Source organism: Cervus elaphus, chromosome 20 (assembly GCF_910594005.1).
Source record: "Cervus elaphus chromosome 20, mCerEla1.1, whole genome shotgun sequence".
NCBI lineage: Eukaryota > Metazoa > Chordata > Mammalia > Artiodactyla > Cervidae > Cervus > Cervus elaphus.
In genome coordinates this window covers 80,768,598-80,792,086 of record NC_057834.1, presented here as the reverse complement: position 1 = coordinate 80,792,086, position 23,489 = coordinate 80,768,598, and the positions used below count along the sequence as shown (strand labels likewise).

The window sequence follows — 23,489 nt, the reverse complement described above, 5'->3', positions numbered from 1 at the left end:
CCCTCTTCTTTTTGCTTTCGATCTTTCCCAGCATCAGGGTTTTTCCCTGATGAGTTGTCAGCTCTTCGCATCAGATAGCCAAAGTATTAGAGCTTCAGCTTCAGCATCAGTCCTTCCAATGAGTATTTAGGGTTGATTTTCTTTAGGATTGACTGGTTTGATCTCCTTGCTGTCCAAGGGACTCTGGAGAGTCTTCTCTAGCACCACAATTTGAAAGCATCAATTCTTCAGCGTTCAGCCTGCTTTATGGTCTGGCTCTCACATCCATACATGACTACTGGAAAAACCATAGCTTTGACTATATGGACCTGTGTCAGCAAAGACATGTCTCTGCTTTTTAATATGCTGTCTAGGTTTGTCACAGCCTTCCTTCCAAGAAGTAAGCGTCTTCTAATATGGGGCAAAAAGCCAGATACACTCCATGCACTACTGTAGATTCTGCTGTCTCAGGCAGACTGGGATCCAATGAGTTGGTCCTAAGGCTTCTGCAGAGGACTGTGGGACCAGGGACCCATCTCCAGGTCAGGCAGGCTATGATCCCAGGTTCTGGAGTTAGAGTTCAGAGGTAGCCACTACATAATACCTACAGCCATGATCCTTTCAGAGTGTTTTCACTCATTTCATTTAAACGTCAGCACAACAGAGGGTGACTGACAGCAGCATAACCCCAGTTTACAGGGAGGAATCCTGCATCCACAGCAGTTGTCCTCTAGCCCCCAGCTATACAGCTTTTAAGCAGAGAGGTTTGAAGACTTCTAGTCTAGGTCCTGCTTAATACCAACCTACCACTTTACTGCCTGGGGAAGGGTCTCTGGTAATACCATATTCAGCCAGTTATTTATCATTTGATCAACAAACATTTATTGCCTACCATTTAATAAGAGGTATTCTAAGAAATAATATTCAGGCCCTTTTCAGCTGAGGTCTCCTGTGAACTTTTTACAACCTTATGAAGAAAGTCATCCTTTACTTTTGAACCTGTTTCCAGTTTTCGGAAAACATTTTAATTTAAAATTTATTTTTTATTATCTTGATTGCAGTATAGTTGATTTACAATGTTTCACATGTACAGCAAAGTGATTCAGTTATATGTATATATATATGTATATATACATATGTATGTTTTTTTCAGATTCTTTTCCATTATAGGCTATTATAAGATATTGAATATAGTTTCCTGTGCTATACAGTAGGCGCTTACCACTGTTTATAGGTACACATATATTTGTGATTATTTATTTTACGTTTTTCTCCCCAGTTAGACTGCAGGTTCCATCAGGGTAGGTTTCATATTTGTTCACTTTATCTGTTTTATATAAGCAGGCACCTAACAGTAATTGCTTGTTGAATAAACAAAAGCCATGTTACACTTTACAGATGACAAAACTATACCCAAACTATATATACTTTACTTATATATATAACTATATACATAATATATATATAATATATTATATATATTAATATTGTATTATATATTATGTTATATATAATATATATTATATATAATAATATATAAACTATATACATTATATAAACTATAAACTAGATGACAAAACTATACCCAAACTATATATACTTTACTTATATATATAACTATATACATAATATATATACATATAATATATTATATTATATTATATATAATATATTATATTATATATAGTAATATATAAACTATATACATATAGTTTACATAAGTAAACTATACTTATGTGCCCAAGTTTACCTTGCTAACAAGGAGTAGATCTTTAAGTTGCCTGGAGCTTTCTAAGGGTAGCCTCTTTTTATCAAGGCCTCTCCCAAAGGGTTGTCAGAGCATTGTCGTCACAGTGACATAGGTCAAATCTATTCAGTCAGAGACATCATCAAGAATAAGCTGGTCATCTCTAGTTCCTAAATAATAATGTTACTAGTACCATTCCCTGATAGTTCAGTTGGTAAAGAATCCACCTGCAATGCAGGAGACCCTGGTTTGATTCCTGGGTTGGAAAGTCCTCTGGAGAAGGGATAGGATACCCACTCCAGTATTCTTGGGCTTCCCTTGTGGCTCAGCTGGTAAAGAATCTGCCTGCAGTGCAGGAGACCTGGGTTCAATCCCTGGGTTGGAAAGATCCCCTAGAGAAGGGAAAGGCTACCCACTCCAGTATTCTGGCCTGGAGAATTCCATGGACTGTATAGTCCATGGGGTTGCAAAGAGTCTGACATGATTGAGTGACTTTCACTTTCACTACCATTATGTACACTCTATCCCTCATCGTAACAATGTTACCAGTGGAATCACATATGTCAAGGTCATCACAGTGGTCAGCACACTTCAATCTTCAACAACCTTGGGCAGCAGCAACAAGATATTTTATTGGAAATTGAAACTTGTGAATTGCCCAAGATGATGTAACTGCAAAGAGGAACCAAAACTCAACTCCAGGTGGAATTTCACCTTGCAACATAAGAGTTTTAGAAGTTCTTAAAAATGGAAAAGATATTAAATGTATAAAGATGTTAGAAATGTGAATTCAGGAACTTCCCTGGCAGTCCAGTGGTCAAGACTTCGTCTTCCAATGGAGGGGGTGTGGGTTTGATCCCTGGTTGGGAAGCTAAGATCTCACATGCCTCAGTGCAAAAATAAAAACATATAATAGAAGGAATATTATAAACAAGTTGAAAAAGACTTTAAAACAGTCTACTTCCACAGGTTTCCCGAGTGGTTCAGTGGTAAAGAATCTACCTGCCAATGCAGGAGACATGGATTCAATCCCTGATCTGGGAGGATCTCACATGCTTCAGAGCAACAAAGCCCATGTGCCACAACTATTGAGCCTGTGCTCTAGAGCCTGTGAGCCACAGCTACTGAAACCCTCCTGTCCTAGAGCCCCATGCTCCACAAGAGAAGCCACTGCAATGAGAAGCCCATGTACCAAAACTAGGGAGTAACCCCTGCTTGCCACAACTAAGAAAAGCCCCAGCAGCAACGAAGACCCAACAGCCAAAAACAAAAATAAATAAATAAAAATGTAAAAAAAGGACAATGCTATGAAAATGAAAAACAAAGTAAAGAGATGGGACTGCTTTAAAAGAAAAAAAAAGAAAGGTCCACATCCAAAAAAAAAGGAAATGTGAATTCAAATCTAAACACCCATACGCAACCAGTTCAAATGGTAAGCTTAATGGTAGAGATTCTTGAAATACTCATTCAGAAGATCAGAAGGATGAAGAGGACTTATACAAAGAGTATTATTTTTTGTTTCAGTTGAATATGACAACTCACTCCAAAGTGAGGTAGAAAAAAGGCCAGGGCCCATACTGTTGTTTAGTTACTAAGTTGTGTCCAACTCTTTGCGACCCTTGGACAGGAGTCCACCAGCCTCTTCTGTCCATGGCATTTTCAGGCAAGAATACTGGAGTGGGTTACCATCATACTTGCCTTTTTGGTAGCACAAGCTTTAGTGGACTGGCCCAGCCACAACTGAGGTTCAAGCTCAACAGATGTTTCTAATGTTACTTTCCCAACCTCCTGGCAGATCTCCGGCAGAGTCAGCACAGGGGACCAAAATACAAGAGCCCTGAATCCCAATCCCAGGCACAGTCTCAGTGTCTGGGTAGGTCCCAGGTAGCAAGGCCACAGTCAAAGGGACAGAGGTCTCCAGTTTCCAGGGAGAGAAAGTAGCAAGACAAAAGTGCAGCCTCAATCCTTAGGGGCTTGAATGACTGCTCTCTAGAAAGATGGAAAGCAGACAACCACAGAGAGGAAAGGGACTGATCAATCACTGATAGAAGAGCTCCTCCTGAATGGTACTGCTAGGCACTTTAATATGTAAATAGATCAAATCAACATAACAAACTTATAGTGTGATCAAAACTACTCCAGTGTACACAGATGATGAAATTGAAGGCTCAACTTGCTCAAGGGCACACAGCTAATAAGCAGTGGAACCACAATTTGAATCCATAGCTGTCCTCTTCCACCCCTCAAGGCACTTGGAAAGGAGAAGGCACAGCTCAAGGAACGTCACAGGAGTTGGTCTGCTTCTTGAGTCAGTTTTAAGGCATGTGTCTCTACATGCCAGGCTCCGTGTGCCAGGTGATCATACTGGGATGAAGATGACTGATATACCTAAAACAATTAGGCACCTCAAGTGATAATGGATTTGGGGAGTGGAGCAAGCTAAAGGTACAGTTGGGCAGATCAGGGGGGAGCAAGGGACAGTAGGATCAGCAGATACGAAGCAGATGTCAAGAAAGCATGAAAATGCACAGGGCTCTAATGTGGCCCTTTCAACAAGAGGTGTGTTTTCTGAATACCTGCCATCCTAGGCTATAATATACCATCATACTTTGGTTTACAAATGAACATATCATGTCTAAATGTATAGAAACACTCTATAGCATTTATGTGAGGGAGTCCTTGATATCTGAAAATGCTTATTCACTGACAGAAGCCCAAGACTTTCCAACTAATTTTTTCACTATATTTCCAATGTTTGCTTTTCTTCTCTTCCTCTCCATCTCATGCACTCTGCTACATTTAGATGAGTGGCCTTACCTTCCTGTTAGGTAATGAAAGGAGTGCCTGAGACCAAGCTGCCTGTTTGCTCAATGAGTCAAGTGCCTTTGACACAGGCCAAAATTCTATAGTTGCTGCAAACAGTGAAGAATGTCAAAAAACCACAGTGATGGTATTTTTTTCATGTTGGTCTCCTAGATAAGTAGATTTCAATGACAATGATCCACAGTAAGAAATACATTTTACATTGGGATCCACAACACACAAGGGAACATGTATACGTGCATGTGTGAGAAAAGAAGACAAAAGTTACATAAAACAATACCTGCCTGTCTTATGCACACACTCTGATATTTCTATCAGAAATATTAATTCTAGTTCATTGCAAAAAACAAACAAAAGGGGTAATGATACACTAGGTTGACTTTATGATCCCCTTATGAGTTGAAACTTATAATTTGACATCACTATCGAGGTCCAGGAAATGAGGACAAATCCATGGTGTTACAGAAACTCCCCAACTAGAGAAGGGTAGGAAAGGTCCAGGAACTGCACAAGTTCCTTCTCTTCTGTTGAAAGTTCCAGAGAACAGTAAAACCAAGAGGAAAGAAGGTGATCATAGACTTGGAAAAGCCCAGTGAAAAAGCAGAATTAAAAAAATATTTCTCCTGGCTAGTGGTCCACCAAAATAAAGTGACTCAAGATTCCCTCTAATCATTTTTTTCTAAAGGGAATTGAATGGTCTTTTTTCTAAAAAAAGAAAAAGTATTATTTATTTATATGTTTACTTATTTATTTTTGGCTGCACTGGGTCATCGTTGCTGTGCATGGGCTTTCTCTAGCAGTGGCGAACCGGGGGACTCTCTAGTTGTGGCAAGCAGCGTGTGGGCTTCTCATTGAGGTGGCTTCTCTTGTTGCAGAGCTTGGGCTCAGTAGTTGTGACCCACTGGTTTAGTCGCCTCTTGGCATGTGGGATCCTCCCAGATCCCAGGGATTAAACCTGTGTCCCCTGCACTGGCAGGCAGATTCTTAACCATTGGACCACCATAGAAGTCCTTTCCTCTAATCATTTTTGATGCCCCACATTACTACGAAGTATTATTTACAGAGAAGGCATTGTTAGAAAACTGATTTTAACCAAACCTGACTCAGAATGTGTTAATTTATCCAAACCTGATTCAGAATGGGTGTGGGGCTGTGTGTGTTTGTGTGTGTGTGTTTTAAACAGGCCAAGGGACAGTAGCTGTTACATTTTTGGAATTTCCAGTCATTAGGCTGACCTCAGGGCAGGCGAGGGTACGTGTTTCACTCAGCGAACGTGTATCGAATCATAATTGAGCCCTTAGCCAGCTGAGGCCAGTGGGCTGTATCTTGTATATTTTTCTGCTTTTACTTTCCAGAAAATGTTGTAACTTAAATCCCTATCATTTCTCCCCCTCACCAAGAAGCTTCTCTCTGGGGTCCAGTTTAGCAGCAATATTAATCCTCAGTTTCTTTCAAACCACTCAGAGGCTGCAGTTATCCAGTTGAGTGCTCACAAAGAAAAATGCAGACATGAACATGACAATCACACTATCCGTTTTTCCTCATGTAATTATAGTTCCAAGATGCACATTTCTAAGCCCTTTCCCTACAAACACACAATTTCTCCAGTTACAGCCACAAACTGTTTGCCTCTATCATTAATATCTCTTAGCAAAATATTCAAAGCACTCCTTTTTGGGGGGCGGGTGGAGGGGACAAAAGAGCATGTGTGAGGGAGCACACTTCACTCTGAGTACTAGGCTGCTCAGCTGTGAAAAGGGGGTTACCATGGGAAAAAAAAACACCTCACACTTTTTCCCTGTAGTTACAGACTACCTCATTACTCACCAGTAAAATGCACTTTCTCAGAATGAACTACAACCTATACATTGGTCAAAGCGTCTCCTATTTAGTGGACACCATCAACAACAAATAGTGCTGAAATGAATTACTTGAGGAAGAAAACTAAATTTCCTTTGGGCATTCTTTCATAAAAGCTGGATTTCTACCCATTTAGTATGGCAGAAGTGGGAAAAAATGATGAAAGCAGTGATTTTCAAGGTCCCTGTAGGTCTTTTGGCAGTGGTCTGAGAATGACTTGAACTAACATTATGACTGTTTTAGCACATTCTGGGGCTCTTTGAACAACAGCAACAAAATGCTGTTCTGAGTTTCAGTTTTCTTTCCAAGAGGACCCACAGCCAAATCCTGACCCTGGGCCCTGAGGTCTCCTGGGGTCCATGAAGATCTCAGCTTCCAGCTGGGTGCCGCAGGTGGGAAGATGCAGGAGCACAGCCTCTCCTAATGCAAGGGGCTAGTGATGCTGCCTGCTAATCAACTCTCCAAAAAGTGAAAAAAGATGCAAGTTCAGATGGAAACTATTCTTTCTCATCTTAGTCAGTGTAACTATCCCTGGTTTAGAATGTCATCAAAGAAGGGGAGGTAGAATCAGCTCCCAGCAAAGAGTCAAGTAAACAGTCTTCTTCCTCCTGATGTTCCCCAATTATGATTTCTGTTGTTGATGTTGGATGGACAGAATACAAATAGCCAGGATACCATTCTGGTAAGGATTTAACCCAAGCAAGTGGAAATCAGTGTGCTTCGATATGTATAGAGAAGCGTTTGGGATTCTGGCCATGATTCCCAGAACCCAGGGGCCAAAAGACATGACCCTCTAGAATTTCTATAAAAGGCTGACTGGTACAATCTGGTTGAAAGGCCATATAGTGGGGTTTTATACTTTTTTCTTAGCATGACTCAGAGTAAGAAACACATTTTATGTTCCTAATTAATATACACATGAACATGAATGTATAAAGGGAAAGGTTTCATGAAAAAATATTGACCCTAGGTTGCCATGTACTCTGACATTTTCTACTGATTCTATTATAAGAAAAATAAAAGAGCTGGACATGACCCACTAAATTGATTTCATGACCCCATGATAGTAGATGGATAGCAGCAATTTGAAGACACACACACACACACACACACACACACACACACATACACACACACACTGTCCTAAGAGCCTTGTCTTGAGGCTGTGCTCTGTTCAGAGTTAAACTGCTTATACATTTGGAGAAGCTTGGGGAAGCTTGGAGACTAAGGGGAGCCTATAGCTTTAGAGATGCATAGTAACAGAGCAACAGAGAAAAGTGAAGAATTCAGTGCCCTTTTTAACTGTGGTCATTCCCTCTCCCAACAGTGCATTTTTTGGAGAAAGGGGGGCCAGAAAGCCAGGACCCTTGATAAAGGACTAAAATGGCACACAGGAGAATATGAAAGCAAGAGCAAAAATGGTTCGAGTGCCTCAAAATAAAGAACTAGATTTAAACTTCTCCACATAAAACTCTTGAATTGGAAAATACATCTATATGACAAACATGAGTGAAGCCAAGCTTTAGTTACTCTCTTTCCCTGTAAAATGGAAGTTCCCTTTTGATTAAAAAAAAAAATTAAGATTAAAATAGATGTATTTTTCTTATATTTTTACCTTGTAACTGCACCAAGATTATTTAACTAACTTCAATTTTTTGGACTCACTTCAAGCTAAAAATGTGTAAGTTTATCACAAGCATATTTCCAAGTTCAAAAAAATTATGTCAATATCTTACTTGTCAACAGTCTTAATTTTTACACAGCTTATTATAGAAGGGCTACATCTAAATGAGTATCTTGCTTTTTTGGTGTTTACTTAGAAAAATAACTATGCATTTTTTTGGAAGACAAAAGGTAAAATCTGGAAAATGAAACTGAAATTTCATCACCAAATGGAAATTAGTACATACGCATGGGGGGTTTATAAGAAAGAAGCGCTATGGGCAAGTCAAGACGTTTAGTTATAAGAGAAAACACACCTCACAGGACATACCTTGTATCCAATTCTCTCCATTTTTTTTGGCTACTGATTCACATTCACCACAGAAACATCAGCTGGTAGACACAGATGACAGTGATGTGTGATGAGAGAAATCATGTGGAATGATTTCTAAGAATCTTATGATCTTTCAGCGGCTTTTATTTGAAGTTTTCTGTGGGAAACATTTCTTATCAAATGTGCTATATAAAAGGTTAAATAAGCAGAGATTTTGACATAGAGTTAGAAAATTCACCTTCATCTCTTAATGGGTTATCATTAGCAAGGCATGAGTTTAAATGATTGGTTAATTAAGTAGAACAAGTTTAATGTTTTCAGTTGAAAAAAGTTTTCAGTTTATTCATCAAACCCCAATCCCATCTCACAAATATAAATTATTATAATCGCCCCATCCCCCATCCCTTCTCCACCCTCTACTCTCCACCCTAATACACTCTGAGTTCCAAAAGGAAAGTGTAGCATCTCCAAGCTGGAAAGAATATTAGATCTTATTATCACTACAAAAAGCAAAACCAGCATGCCCCAACACCTAGGACAGTGTTGTATTCTGACTTTGCTGTTGTTTGCAGCTTCTACAAAATTCAACCTATGATTATAAATGCATGCTCAGTTTTGGGTACACTTGATTTATATTAGTGTGAGATTCAATGGTGTCTACTGCCAAGATGGAAAGATTTGTGAATAAAAACACATTTCAACAGCAAACAGGAAAGAGTTCTCTCTTACTGCCATTGACATGGGTAATATTATATACCTATATGTGGCAGATGCCAGGTTTGCTTTATGTATCCTAATGTGCAAATTTTGGGCCAAAGGGGAAAAAGCACAACTTAGCCAAATGACATTCTAGCAACCTCAAGAAATGAATCTCAGATTTGGAGTGGACTTTAGTCCATTCGAGAGTAAGACTATATAGTTCCCAAACTGTGCTATTCAGGAATCCTGGAAGGAATGCCAGACCCTGATGGAGAACAAGGTAGAAGAAAAGATGGGAGGACAAGTTAGAAATGCAGTGTGTCAGACAGCCAAACCTCTCTGGGCCCCAAACAGGAAACATGATTAAGGAGTAGTTCTCCTGGTGAACTTAGAATTGGGAATCAAAATTTTCGATCTGAGGGGGCACAGGCAGGCTTTTCTCAATCCTGCATCCTTTTCAACATTAGTGAAACTAATTTCCACTGTGCCATCACCCTCATCCTATCCCACAGTGCTCTCTGTCTCTGAAGACTGCCTCTCTCTGCCTTGCTCTGGTTGCTGCTAACTCAATAATCACATCTGAGAAGCCCTGGTATGGGTCAGACCCACCTCCTGGACGTTCCTTAGCACCAAAACCCTATTCTCCAAGTGTCTGCCACTGGTCTGCCTCCCTAGCTGGACTGTGAGGTCCTGGTAGGCAACAGTGGTATCTAATTCACCTACATCTCCACAGCATCAAACACTGAGTCTGGTGTGTAGTAGACAGTTGTTGAATGCACAAACATACATGAGCGATCCAACTATTATGCCTTCAGCTTCAAAATCACAGTCATTTTTAACACAGTCATGGCACTCATCATTACTGCTATAAATAAATAATAAAATTTCAATATTTCTTTTTTTTAACTTTTTATTTTATACTGGAGTATAGCCACTTAACACTGTTGAGATAGCTTCAGATGCTCAGCAGAGTGACTCATACATATAGTATCCATTCTCCCCCAATCTCCCCTCCCATCCAGGCTGCCAGATAACATTGAACAGAGTTCTCTGTGCCATTTAGAAACATTTTATCCATTTTAAATATAGCAGAGTATCTGTGTTTATCTCAAACTCCCTAACTATCAGTTCCCCTGACTCTTCCTGGTAAACATAAGTTTGTTGTTTAAGTCTGTGAGTCTGTTTCTGAAGAAAACTTCTCAAAGTTTTCCATGGAAAACTTCCATATTTCTTAAACAAAATAAGGACAGAGAACTCAAGGCAAACACATTTTTAATGAAGTCAAAGATTTACTTACACATATTCAAGTCAAGCAAAATACTGATGCGCTTACTCATCTCTATCAGAATGACAACTTATACCATAAGCCCATCTAGCTATGAAAGCAGGCTAAAAGTTGTATTCCCTTTAATTTGCTATGATAAACTAATTCAGGTTTGTCCCCATTGATTTGGTGGGCAAAATTTAACCCACCCTGTACTAATTCGTACTTCTGTCTTCATAGTCTGCTATGCTCACTTCTCTGGTCATATAAACACGATGAATCTAAACACATATTCCTTCTATGTGATTCTACCCCTCCACCAGCACTCAGTTTTAGGAAGGCAATGTACATTATTACATTGTTTGATGATGACATAGTAAACTAGGATGGTGTTACATGCACACATTTTTAAATGGGATTTGTTGTTTGAGATTACTCTGCCCATTTGGATGAGAAGTGCCTGTTTATGAAATGTGCCTGAGGACTCTGACAGATTTAATGCCTAATATCAGTTTAGGGAAAGCAGTGAAAGCCAACTTCAAAGGTCAGGGGAGCATTCTGATGGAACATCAGGGATTTTCTTACAGTAAATAAAGATTCATCTATCACATGGGGTGAACAATGCACTGCAGTCTGTATAAGGTATAAATGAAGCCTCTTCTCATTAAGATTTCAGCTATTTTACCTTCAATTATGGTACCTCTTGATTAGGAGAATGAACTCTATCACATGTCCAGATCTCCAGTCAGGAAGCTGGGCTTTCTGAAGTGGTTATAGACTTTAACAGCAAATGCTGTCAAGTAAATAATAACCATCACTCATTTTCTAAACACACATCTCCAAATTTAGATTGAGTTTCATGAATCATTTATTTATGATGCAAAGATAGTAGAAGGTAAATCTGTTCAAAAGTCTTAAGTAGATTTTTCTGTGTTGTGGTTTACATTAATGGACCAGATACCTCATTTTGAAGAAATCTGAGCTCAGTGAGAATTCAAAAACATGCAAAAGCAATTTCACAGCATATCTGAATTATAAGGGATCTATCTCTGCCTTCTTAGTTTTATGATTCTAAGGATCTCTGCAGAAAGCTCATTTTCAGCTAATAGTATCTAATAGATATCACTCCCTACTCATCATTATGTTCTTTCTTTTCAAGGCTTTCAAGATCAACTGCACGGGAGTAGATTACATTATTAGATGCATCTAAGTTTCCAAGAAACAGTTCAATTTCCAAAAGCTTATTGCCAAGGCCACGTAAAAGAGTCTGAAAAGAAACACCCTGAAAGGGAGCAGTTGTTCTAACCAGTTTGAGGTGACAATTTATCAAGAACCGTTAATCTGCTGCCATGTGAGGCACCTCCAGCTCATTCACTTTCTAGCTTGGTAAGAGTCTGGGTAATTTCTAATTATGGCTTAGGCCAGTTTTCTCACCTGAAGTTAAACGGAAGTTTGAGGAAATGTGTGCATTTTAAAAAGCAATCAACCAGTCTGCTGGTAAATAAAGCACAATTATTCATGAACTGTGCCCAAGCAATTTGAGGGTTTCATATAAATGAATTATTTTTTTAACTAAAATGAAAAAAAATTTAGTTTTTTAGGAGGAAGAGAGGTAAAATGATTCACTTAGTTAATGTCCAAGTTATATTGTACATTGTTAGTGTATAAAATGAAACTCAGGTAGCAGTTTTATATTGATTTAATGATCCGTTAAACTCGACAACTGGCCATAAGCCCTTCAAGCAAAAATGATCATACTTTCATGAGAAGTTCAATTCTGCCACTAATTAGCTCTGTGTGACTTTGGATCAGTTACTTAACCTTGGTTACCCAAGACTCAGTCCCCTTATCTTTTAAACAGAACTAATATTAATAATAATGCTGAGGCTTCCCTGTTGGCTCAGTGGTAGAGAATCTGCCTGCCACTGCAGGAGACACAGGTTCGATCCCTGGGTCGGAAAGAACCCCTGGAGAAGGAAATAGCAACCCACTCCAGTACTCTGGCCTGGGAAATTCCACAGACAGAGGAGCCTGGTGAGCTATAAGTCTGTGGGGTTGCAAGGAGTCGGACATGACTTAGCAACCAAACAACAAAAATAATAACATTATTTTTTGCTATTCACACACACACACACACACACACAACTTGGTTGGTTATTAGACACGATCTTAATGCTCACCTTGCCTTTGGAAATAATATAATTATGCTTTTTCCTAACCAAATAAGAAGCCAGGACCAAAATGCTGCTGCTGCTAAGTCGCTTCAGTCGTGTCCGACTCTGTGTGACCCCATAGACAGCAGCCCCCCATCCCTGGGATTCTCCAGGCAAGAACACTGGAGTGGGTTGCCATTTCCTTCTCCAATGCAGGAAAGTGAAATGTGAAAGTGAAGTTGCTCAGTCGTGTCCGACTCCTAGCGACCCCATGGACTGCAGCCTACCAGGCTTCTCCGTGCATGGGATTTTCCAGGCAAGAGTACTAGAGTGGGTTGCCATTACCTTCTCCCAGAACCCAAATATGTAGATGCAAAGAGCTAACTGCCCTAATAGAACAGAAATTACTATGCAAGTATGTATTGCTTACCTTTTCCATTTATACCTTCCTGTCCGCCACCCCCCAGCCCACCCCCACCCCCACCCCTGGCCTTCATGTTTATTTCTACATTGGAGATCTATTACCTTGTGCTAAGCATTGCCTTCTTCCTAAAGAGGTCCCCAGTAACGCAAAGGTTCTAGCTAGGGATAACTAAAGCCATTATCACTTTGTGAGAATGAGTTTGCATGGCTTTTCTCCTAGACAGAATACTTTATATATTAATACTTAGTACCTGGTAAAATATAAAATGGCTCTGAGAGAGGGGTGAAAGGGCACAGGATATATTTCACAATTTTTCTTGAATAAATTTTGTCAGGTAATCATTTACTAAGTACTTAAAACCTTCTGGAAAAAAATTACAGAAAATGGCATTAGTATTTGCCTCAGGAGGAGAAGTGGGTAGTAAGGTACAAGGGTGAGGTGAGGGGGAAAGACTTACCTTTACTATGCTTCCTTTTGTACCTTTTGAATTTGGTACTGCAGGCAAGTATAATAGAAATTTTTATTTTTTTAAAAATCCAGTCATCACACTCTGTCACTTGCCTTATTTCAGCTTTTTGATATCTGTTTACTCAACTTCTGATATTTATAATTGACCTTTTCCCCCTCTAAAATGTAATCTGGATTCATTTAAAATATGACTGGCTTTTCAAAGCTAATTTATTTGTCTTCAAAGTATTCAACATATGAAGGCATTCATATTCCTGAAGACATGGAGTTATAAGGCAAGTAATATTATAAGCTGACTCTCTCTATATACAGTTTTCTTCACTAAAACTTATGCTTGCTACAGACATGGTCTGTGTTTTACTAATATTTGGAGGCCCCTTTCTGGCAAATACTGAGCGTGCACAGAAGGGATACTTTCTTGAGTTTGGTTCTCAGTCCTTTCTTCCAAGGAAGAAAAGTCATTCAATATAACATGATGTTTTGATTAAGAAGAAACTTCAGCATTTTAATAAAAACAAAACAACAACAAGAGACAAAAGCATTAAAAGAGAGAGGAAGAGGAAAAACAGTTACCTAGAGTTGCAATGAAACTTTTGGGACTCTACTGACTGGAAATGCTTAAAAAACACCATATGCCATAATAAGGGAGAGCAAAGGTTGACTTAAAATCATAGACACATTTTTTTTTCAACAAAATATTTGCCACATGACTATTGTGTACAAGGTCTGCAGGATAAAATGTTGAACAATGCAGATATGATCTTTGCCCTCACAACTTTCATAATAGTGAGGGGGCTATAGAAAGATACACAGATAATTATCATATGTTACAATAAATATAACAGGGCATACAGAGGTGTTCATAAAAGAAGAACCAATCCTATGCTTGAGAAAGTGAGATCTAACATCCCAACACTTGGAACTAAAGCTTTAGAGTCTGGCAAATCTGAGTTCAAATCCTGGTTTCATTGGTTAACTTGGGTCCCAAAATAACTGCAGATGGTGACTGCAGTCATGGAATTAAAAGACACTTGCTCCTTGGAAGAAAGCTATGAGAAACGTAGACAGCATATTAAAAAGCAGAGACATTACTTTGTCAACAAAGGTCCATCTAGTCAAAGCTATGGTTTTTCCGGTAGTCATGTATGGATGTGAGAGGTGGACCATAAAGAAGGCAGAGCATCAAAGAACTGATGCTTTTGAACTGTGGTGTTGGAGAAAACTAGTGAGAGTCCCTTGGGCTGCAGGGAGATCAAACCAGTCAATTCTAAAGGAAATCAATCCTGAATATTCATTGGAAGGACTGATGCTAAAGCTTGAACCTCCAATACTTTGGCCACCTGATGCAAAGAGCCAACTTATTGGACAAGATCCTAATGCTAGGAAAGATTGAAGGCAGGAAGAGAAAAGGGTGACAGAGGATGAGATGGTTGGATGGCATCACTGACTCAATGGACATGAATTTGAGGAAGCACAGGAGATGGTGAAGGACAGAGAAGCCTGGTGTGCTGCAGTCCATGGGGTCACAAAGAAAGTCAGACACAACTGAGTGACTGAACAACAACAATAACTCTCTCAGTTCAGTTTAGTCGCTCAGTCGTTTCTGACTCTTCACGACCCCATGAACCGCAGCACGCCAGGCCTCCCTGTCCATCACCAACTCCCGAGTTTACCCAAATCCATGTCCATTGAGTCAGTGATGCCATCCAACCATCTCATCCTCCGTTGTCCCCTTCTCCTCCTGCCCTCAATCTTTCCCAACATCAGGGTCTTTTCCAATGAGTCAGCTCTTTGCAACAGGTGGCCAAAGTATTGGAGTTTCAGCTTCAGCATCAGTCCTTCCAATGAACACCCAGGACTGGTCTCCTTTAGGATGGACTGGTTGGATCTCCTTGCCATCCAAGGGACTCCCAAGAGTCTTCTCCAACACCACACTTCAAAAGCATCAATTCTTCTGCACTCAACTTTCTTTATAGTCCAACTCTCACATCCATACATGACTATTGGGAAAAACCACAGCCTTGACTAGACAGACCTTTGTTGACAAAGCAATGGTCCTGCTTTTTAATATGCTGTCTAGGTTGGTCAAAACTTTCCTTCCAAGGAGTAAGCGTCTTTTAATTTCATGGCTGCAATCACCATCTGCAGTGATTTTGGAGCCCAGAAAAATAAAGTCAGCCACTGTTTCCACTGTTTCCCCATCTATTTCCCATGAAGTGATGGGACCAGATGCCATGATCTTAATTTTCTGAATGTTGAGCTTAAAGCCAACTTTTTCACTCTCCTCTCTCACTTTCATCAAGAGGCTCTTTAGTTCCTCTTCACTTTCTGCCATAAGGGTGGTGTCATCTGCATATCTGAGGTTATTGATATTTCTCCCGGCAATCTTGATTCCACCTTGTGCTTCCTCCAGCCCAGCATTTCTCATGATGTACTCTGCATATAAGTTAAATAAGCAGGGTGACAATATACAGCCTTGTTGAACTCCTTTCCCGATTTGGAACCAGTCTGTTGTTCCATGTCCAGTTCTAACTGTTGCTTCCTGACCTGAATACAGGTTTCTCAATAGGCAGGTCAGGTGGCCTGGTATTCGCATCTCTTTCAGAATTTTCCACAGTTTATTGTAATCCACACAGTCAAAGGCTTTGGCATAGACAATAAAGCAGAAATAGATGTTTTTCTGGAACTCTCTTGCTGTTTTGATGATCCATCAGATGTTGTAATATGATCTCTGGTTCCTCTGCCTTTTCTAAAATCAGCTTGAACATCTGGAAGTTCAAGGTTCATGTACTGTTGAAGCCTGGTTTGGAGAATTTTAAGCATCACTTTACTAGCATGTGAGATGAGTGCAATTGTGTGGTAGTTTGAACATTCTTTGGCATTGCCTTTCTTTGGGACTGGAATGAAAACTGACCTTTTCCAGTCCTATGGCCACTGCTGAGTTTTCCAAATTTGCTGGCATATTGAGTACAGCACTTTCACAGCATCATCTTTCAGGATTTGAAATAGCTCAACTGGAATTCCATCACCTCCACTAGCTTTGTTTATAGTGATGCTTTCTATGCCCCACTTGACTTCACATTCCAGGATGTCTGGCTCTAGGTGAGTGATCACACCATCATGATTATTGGGTCATGAAGACTTTTTTTGTATAGTTCTTCTGTGTATTCTTGCCACCTCTTCTTAATATCTTCTTCTTCTGTTAGGTCCCTATCATTTCAGTCCTTTATTGAGCCCATCTTTGCATGAAATGTTCCCTTGGTATCTCTAATTTTCTTGAAGAGATCTCTAGTCTTTCCCATTCTACTGTTTTCCTCTATTTCTTTGCACTGATCACTGAGGAAGGCTTTCTTATCTCTCCTTGCTATTCTCTGGAACTCTGCATTTAAATGGGTATATCTTTCCTTTTCTCCTTTGCTTTTTGCTTCCCTTCTTTTCACAGCTCTTTGTAAGGCCTCCTCAGACAGCCATTTTGCTTTTTTGCATTTCTTTTTCTTGGGGATGGTCTTGATTCCTATCTCCTGTACAATGTCACGAACCTCCATCCATAGTTCATCAGGCACTCTGTCTGTCAGATCTAGTCCCTTAAATCTATTTCTCACTTCCACTGTATAATCATAAGGGATTTGATTTAGGTCATATCTGAATGGTCTAGTGGTTTTCCCTACTTTCTTCAATTTAAGTCTGAATTTGGCAATAAGGAGTTCATGATCTGAGCCACAGTCAGCTCCCAGGTTTGTTTTTGCTGACTGTATAGAGCTTCTCCATGTTTGGCTGCAAAGAATATAATCAATTTGATTTTGGTGTTTACCATCTGGTGATGTCCATGTGTAGAGTCTTCTCTTGTGTTGTTGGAAGAGGGTGTTTGCTATGACAAGTGTGATCTCTTGGCAGAACTCTATTAACCTTTGCCCTGCTTCATTCTGTACTCCAAGGCCAAATTTGCCTGTTACTCCAGGTGTTTCTTGACTTCCTACTTTTGCGTTCCAGTCCCCTATAATGAAAATGACATCTTTTTTGGATGTTAGTTCTATAACGTCTTGTAGGTCTTCATAGAACTCTTCAACTTCAGCTTCTTCACCATTACTGGTCAGGGCATAGACTTGGATTACCATGATATTGAATGGTTTGCCTTGGAAACGAACAGAGATCACTCTGTTGTTTTTGAGATTGCATCCAAGTACTGCATTTTGGACTCTTTTGTTGACTGTGATGGCTACTCCATTTCTTCTAAGGGATTCCTGCCCACAGTAGTAGGTATAATGGCCATCTGAGTTAAATTCACCCATTCCAGTTCAGCTTAGTTTGCTGATTCCTAGAATGTTGATGTTCACTCTTTCCATGTCATGTTTGATCACTTCCAATTTGCCTTGATTCATGAACCTAACATTCCAGGTTCCTATGCAATATTGCACTTTACAGCATCAAACCTTGCTTCCATCACCAGTTCCATCTACAACTGGGTGTTGTTTTTGCTTTGGCTCCATCCCGTCATTCTTTCTGGAGTTATTTCTCCACTGATCTCCAGTAGCATATTGTGCACCTACCAACCTGGGGAGTTCATCTTTCAGTGTCCTATCTTTTTGCCTTTTCATACTGTTATGGGGTTCTCAAGGCAAGAATACTGAGTGGGTTGCCTTGGGCAATTTATTTAATCTCACTAAGACTCAGTGTCATCAACTTTTAAACACAAATAATGATAACAATGAGCAGAAGAGTTGATGTGAACATTCAATGAAATGCATGTCATAAATGCAGCACAATGTCTGGCAAATGGCAAGCACCCAGTAACAATTAGCTAATAATATTAATGGTAACAGTAAGCTGAGAACTGACACTTGAGTCGGAAAAGCCAGATAAAATGCAGGAGAGGAAGGAGAAATAATGTCCTGGGTGAAGGAGGAATGTATGCCCAAAAAGCAATAGCATGGTGACTCAGAAAAAGAAGCTGGCTTGAGCCAAGGGTTGAGAGGCATGTGGGGTGGGGTCAGAGACGCAGCTAAAGCTGAAAAGGCAAGGAGAGCCCAGAGCAATGGGTTTATCAAGCTCAGTGGAGGCCCTTCTAGAATTTTAATCAGAAGAGGAACAGGATCAGATTTGAGTTTTAGAAAGACCAACTTGGCTACAGTGCAGAAAATGGAATGAGTAGTAAGAGACAGGAAACAAGGAGATCAGTGTTAATAATATTAAAATAACGCTTTGGCTGTTGTGGAATTTCAGTTAGGGAGATTAGTGTTAAATGAAATATTTATATATAATAATTCAAGAGGGCCTTGAAGTAATTATTATCAGCTTACTGATATTAGCTAATTGTTTAGCTGTTAGCTGCTTAGTTGCTAAGTCATATCCAACTCTTTTGTGACTCCATGGACTGTAGCCTCCTGTAGGGTCCTCTGTCCATGGAATTTTCCAGGTGATAATGCTGGAGTGGGTTACATGTTTCTTCTCAAGGGGATCTTCCTGACCCAGGGATCGAACCATGTCTCTTGCTTGGCAGGTGGATTCTTTAACATTGAACCACCTGGGAAGCTAACTAGTATTTTATTAATTCATTTGTTCATTCACTCAGCAAGCATTTATTAACTTCAATGTAGGCAGCAAACTAATAGAGATTTCAAAGAGATCTCCGAAGCACCCCACCCAACGTGACTGCCTGAATTCCTTTCTCTGGTTGGAAGGTCTGTTACCCTGGGGATCTGATCAGAGGCAATGGCAAAGGCAAAGGTGATGTGGGGAGGGGCCACACACCAGCAGAAAACTCAACCTGGGAGGCAGTGCTACAGAGCAGATTAGGATGGAACCTAAGGCATGAAGACAACTCCCCTTCACCCTGGGATGGGGACATGTCACTATAATTGCATCAGTGTACAGTAGACTTCTTATTGCTCAAGGAGCAAATCTTCCATGACCCACTGGGAAGTGAATAAAAACACTTCATGAAATGTCCTGCCCTCTATATTTCAGATGGATTAATAAATTTATTACCACAATTCTATGAAATAGGTATGATTATGCCCACTTTGCAGATAAGAAAACTGAGGCAAGAGATAGTCCCCAAGGTCACAGGATTACATTCAGTCTGATGTTCTTATCTATTACACTACGCAGCCTCTGGCAGTGGGCCACAGATCACTGCCCACTTTAGCATCAGGAAGGCCAAAATTTGAAAGGTTTTATTACAGGAATAAAATGAAATGGATGATTAAATATACTCACAGTCTCTTAACAGGAAATTGGACCAGCCTCAACAAATGAGTGCCATTTTGAAAGGGTTTTTAAAAATCTACCTTACTCTTTTAAACAAACCACAGTTTTGCCATATGGCCTAGGACACATCAGAAAGTGTTCAAATGTGGTTACGTGCTTATCAGTTTAAAACGGAGCAAGTCATCTCACAGACTCAAAGATGCAGAGGCATGGCAAAGGAGATAAAAGAGCTAAGAGAATGCGACCTGTTACTCTTGGTTTTCTGCTAAGGCAGGGTGGGGAAGGAAAAAAAAAAAAGCTGATAATCTCAGTGAGAAATAAACCAAATATGCTTTTTCTCTCAGGTCAAGCAAAGTTCTATCATCCATCCGTGCAGTGAAGCAGGTGGAGAATAAGCACATTTTAAACTATGAGCTCTGTGAGACACTTCCAATGTGAATCAAATAAAGACAAAATAGGGAGAGAAAAAAAATCCCTAACCTCCGTATAAGAAAGAAACCGGCAGCTTCTTGCAATGCCACTTGATGCCAATAGCAACCTAGAGTCTTGAGCCCCAGCTCTTAGCAGGCAATGAGAAGAATCCCAGGCCAGATGGCATTTTAAAATCCAATCTCACTCTATTTGTCTCTCCCCACTAACCTATCTTGTGTTTAAAGCAGTCACTGCCATTTTCACAAACTGCAATATTTAAAGTAGTTTAAAGCAATCACTGCCATTTTCACAAACTGCAATATTTTAAATATATTCAAAGTTTAAAATATTTTAAACCATCCTTTGAGAAAACAAAAAGCTCTAATTACTATGAGTTTTAAAGTAGAGAGAATAAAAATTATGGAATTTGTGAAACCATTTCCAATTAGACACACACACACATATACACACCCAACACCCTACACTGAATACAGCTTTTCCAACCCAGACACCACCGCTCAGCAACAAGCCAGTCTTACATTCATTCACTTGTTAGTCCCCTTCTGCGGGACTCTCTCCACCACTGAAAAGTAACTTGGGACACCGTAGATCTATGGGAACCGACACCCCGTTCCTTCGTCTGGACAGCCCTGCTCCCAGCTCCTGGCAGGACTTGGGGGTTCAGGGTCACCAACCCGCCCTCAGAGCCCCTCGCCCAGCCTCCACCCGCCCGCCTGGAAGGGCACCTCTCCCAGCCCCCAGCTCCCTGGGAAACGGGCAGAGTTGCACTGCCTTTACTGCTTTTTAATCTTTACAAATAAAAATGCTGTGAGATGGATTCCCCACCCCACCCACCTGCCCGAGTCTGCACGACCACACTCAGTCGGGTCCTCTCCAAGGCATTCAAGCTGCGCCGGCAGCCGGGAGGCGTGAACAATGAACTTCTCTCTGCACACACACCCTCTCCCCTAAATGGGAAGTTCTGAACTAGCCCGGGGGCCAGTTCCGCGATTTCCCCGGCAAGTCGGTCGCGCTCGGCACGTGAGGGCCGGGCGAGCATCCCGGGCCGCACCCCTCGCTTCTCCGGGCGGGCAGTTACCTCCTTCCTCCGGCTCGGCGCCCCGGGGCGGGTGATCAGGGCCGTCTCCTCGCACACCACGGCCACGTCCTCCACGAACACGCAGTCTGGGAGGCTCTCGTCGGCGGGCAGCTGCACCACCTGCAGCCCCAGCTTACTGCCCAGCACGCCCACGTAGAGCTGGTGCTGCCGCTCAGCGCGGGCGAAATCCACCTCGTCGCCCTTGGTGCGCCTCAGCGCCTGCTGGGCGAGGGACTCGGGCAGCGCCCGTACCACGACATGGGTGGCCCGGCCAAAGGCGGCTGGGTGGCCGAGGGATGCCATGGCTCGGGGTGGCGGCGCGGGGCGCGGCGGTAGGGTCTTGTGCGGGCAGCGCTCACCGAGTCTGCGAGCGCCCGGCGGCTCCCCTTGGCAGCCGGCGAATGTGGTGCAGCGGGAGCCCGGCTCGCGCCCGGAGCCCTGCCCGCGCGACTGAGCATGCCCAGAGCTCCGGGCGCCTGCCCGCGCGCAACCCGCGCGCCCACTCGGCGCTCTCGGGTTTGCAGGCGGCCCAGGCGGGAGTTGTAGTGGACCGTCGCGCGAAGACCGTCGCACGAAGTCGGGGTGAAGGCGGCGGCCGAGGAAGCGGGGAGCTCGAGAGGTGTGCGCTGGTGGCTGGCTGGGGGGCGAACCTCGGCCAAAAGGCGCGGTACCGGAACCTGACATTACCTGTATTTCGCCGCAGGTGCACCCCTCACATTTGGAGAGCGGCTGTGGTCTGCGCAGAGAGACTGGAAGGGGTTTCTTGGTGGTCGGGAAGCCAAGGATGGGATGATTCCTTTCTGGATAGATACTTTGACTTCTCTCCCTATTCTGCTTTCCTAGGTTCCCCAGCATGTGGTACTGCCCCCAACCCCAACCTCCCCCTCCAGTTCCCAGGATGAGAATCTGTCTTTGTACCCAAGTCCATGTTACCCTGGGGCTTGTCAGATGGCCCGGTGGTAAAGAATCCACCTGCCAATGCAGCAGACACGGGTTTGATCTCTAGGTCTGGAAGATCCCCTGGATAATGGCAACCCACTCAAGTATTCTACACACTCCGTTATTCTTGTCCTGATAATCCCATGGACAGAGGAGCCTGGTAGACTACAGTCCTTGGGGTCCCAAAGAGTTAGACACGACTGAGCACACGTGCATGCCATGTTACCTTGACTTTCTCTGCAAATGACCCCCTCACCCCTCGCCAGACTCGAGATTGTGAAAAGGATCTTATTCCTTCCTGTCTGCAGGGACAAGAAACGCAGAGAGAAATAGACATACAGAAACTCACAGTGTTTCAAGGACAATCAGTTCTTATGAACAGAGTGGGTGCGCGCCTGCTCAGTTCCATCAGTCCTGTCCAACTCTTTGGACCCCAAGAACTGTAGCCCACCAAACTCCTCTGTCCATGGGATTCTCCAGGCAAGAATACTGGAGTGGGCTGCCATGATCTTCTCCAGGCGATCTTCCCAACACAGAGATTGAACCAGGGTCTCCTGAGTCTCCTGCATTACAGGCGGATTCTTTACAGAGTCATGGGGAAAGTGTTATGAACACTGTGATTATGTGTGATTCTGGAGTTTTTGCCTCCAGAAAGTGAAAGTTTGCCTCCAGAATAGGGAGTAAAAAACCAAGTGTGTTTTCATCAGCCATAGAGGAGTGCTCACCTTGAGCAGTTTCAGATGTGGAGCATCACAACTCTTTTGATGTCTTTGGGAAAGAGGGTTTCCAAATTCCTCCCTTGCCTTCCCCTCAGCCTGTTCAGACTCTGAAGTTCTCATATTTATTAAACGTTTCTTTTCTCATGCCCCTCGGGAGTTCCTTTTCCTTCATAATGGTACTAGGCTTCTATTTTCCATCTCACGCATTACAGATAAAATAATCCATGGGTTCTGCTCTTTTTGAGGGGAAGATCCGCTTCAGCTTGTGACTCCAAAATCATCTCAGGTAATAATCTTCTTTCCTCAAATTCTGTAGCACATTTCTAATTTAAAGATTAATTAATCATAGAACATTAGATTTGAATGGGATCTTAGAATCACTTTCATTTAACTCCCTACCCAATGTTCTGGAATTCCAGCTAAAACATCTATGACAGTCACCAATTCTTTACTTGAACATTCTAACTCACTCACAAAGTGTATTCTACTTTCAGAGTTATCACAAGTAAAAAATTTTCATTTGGGGCTTATATACCCTTGGTCCCAGTTCTGCCTTCTGCCATTACCTAACACGCTAGTGTTCTTTCACAAGGCAGCATTCACATATCCGAAGACAGTTCTGCTCTCCTTGCTACCTGACACCCCCTTCCACTCACTGTCCTAACCCACTCCGGGCCTTGAGGCTAACCCACCAAAAAAGA

The 23,489-nt window shown here is 41.7% G+C and overlaps 1 protein-coding gene across 3 annotated transcripts in view; it reads right to left on the bottom strand.

Annotated features, from left to right (window-relative positions):
• DDAH1 (dimethylarginine dimethylaminohydrolase 1) overlaps window positions 1-21,959 on the bottom strand; it is a 158,565-nt gene extending 136,606 nt beyond the window's left edge. The window contains exon 1 of one of the 3 annotated variants that reach the window (XM_043877001.1): window positions 21,131-21,959. In XM_043877001.1, coding sequence (XP_043732936.1) covers window positions 21,131-21,814 — 684 coding nt within the window. In that variant the 5' untranslated portion in view covers window positions 21,815-21,959. Of the gene's footprint in view, window positions 1-20,886; window positions 21,066-21,130 lie in introns of those variants that run through there. The other 2 variants (XM_043877000.1, XM_043877002.1) reach the window with 2 other exon arrangements.
• Between the last annotated feature and the right edge of the window lie 1,530 nt (window positions 21,960-23,489).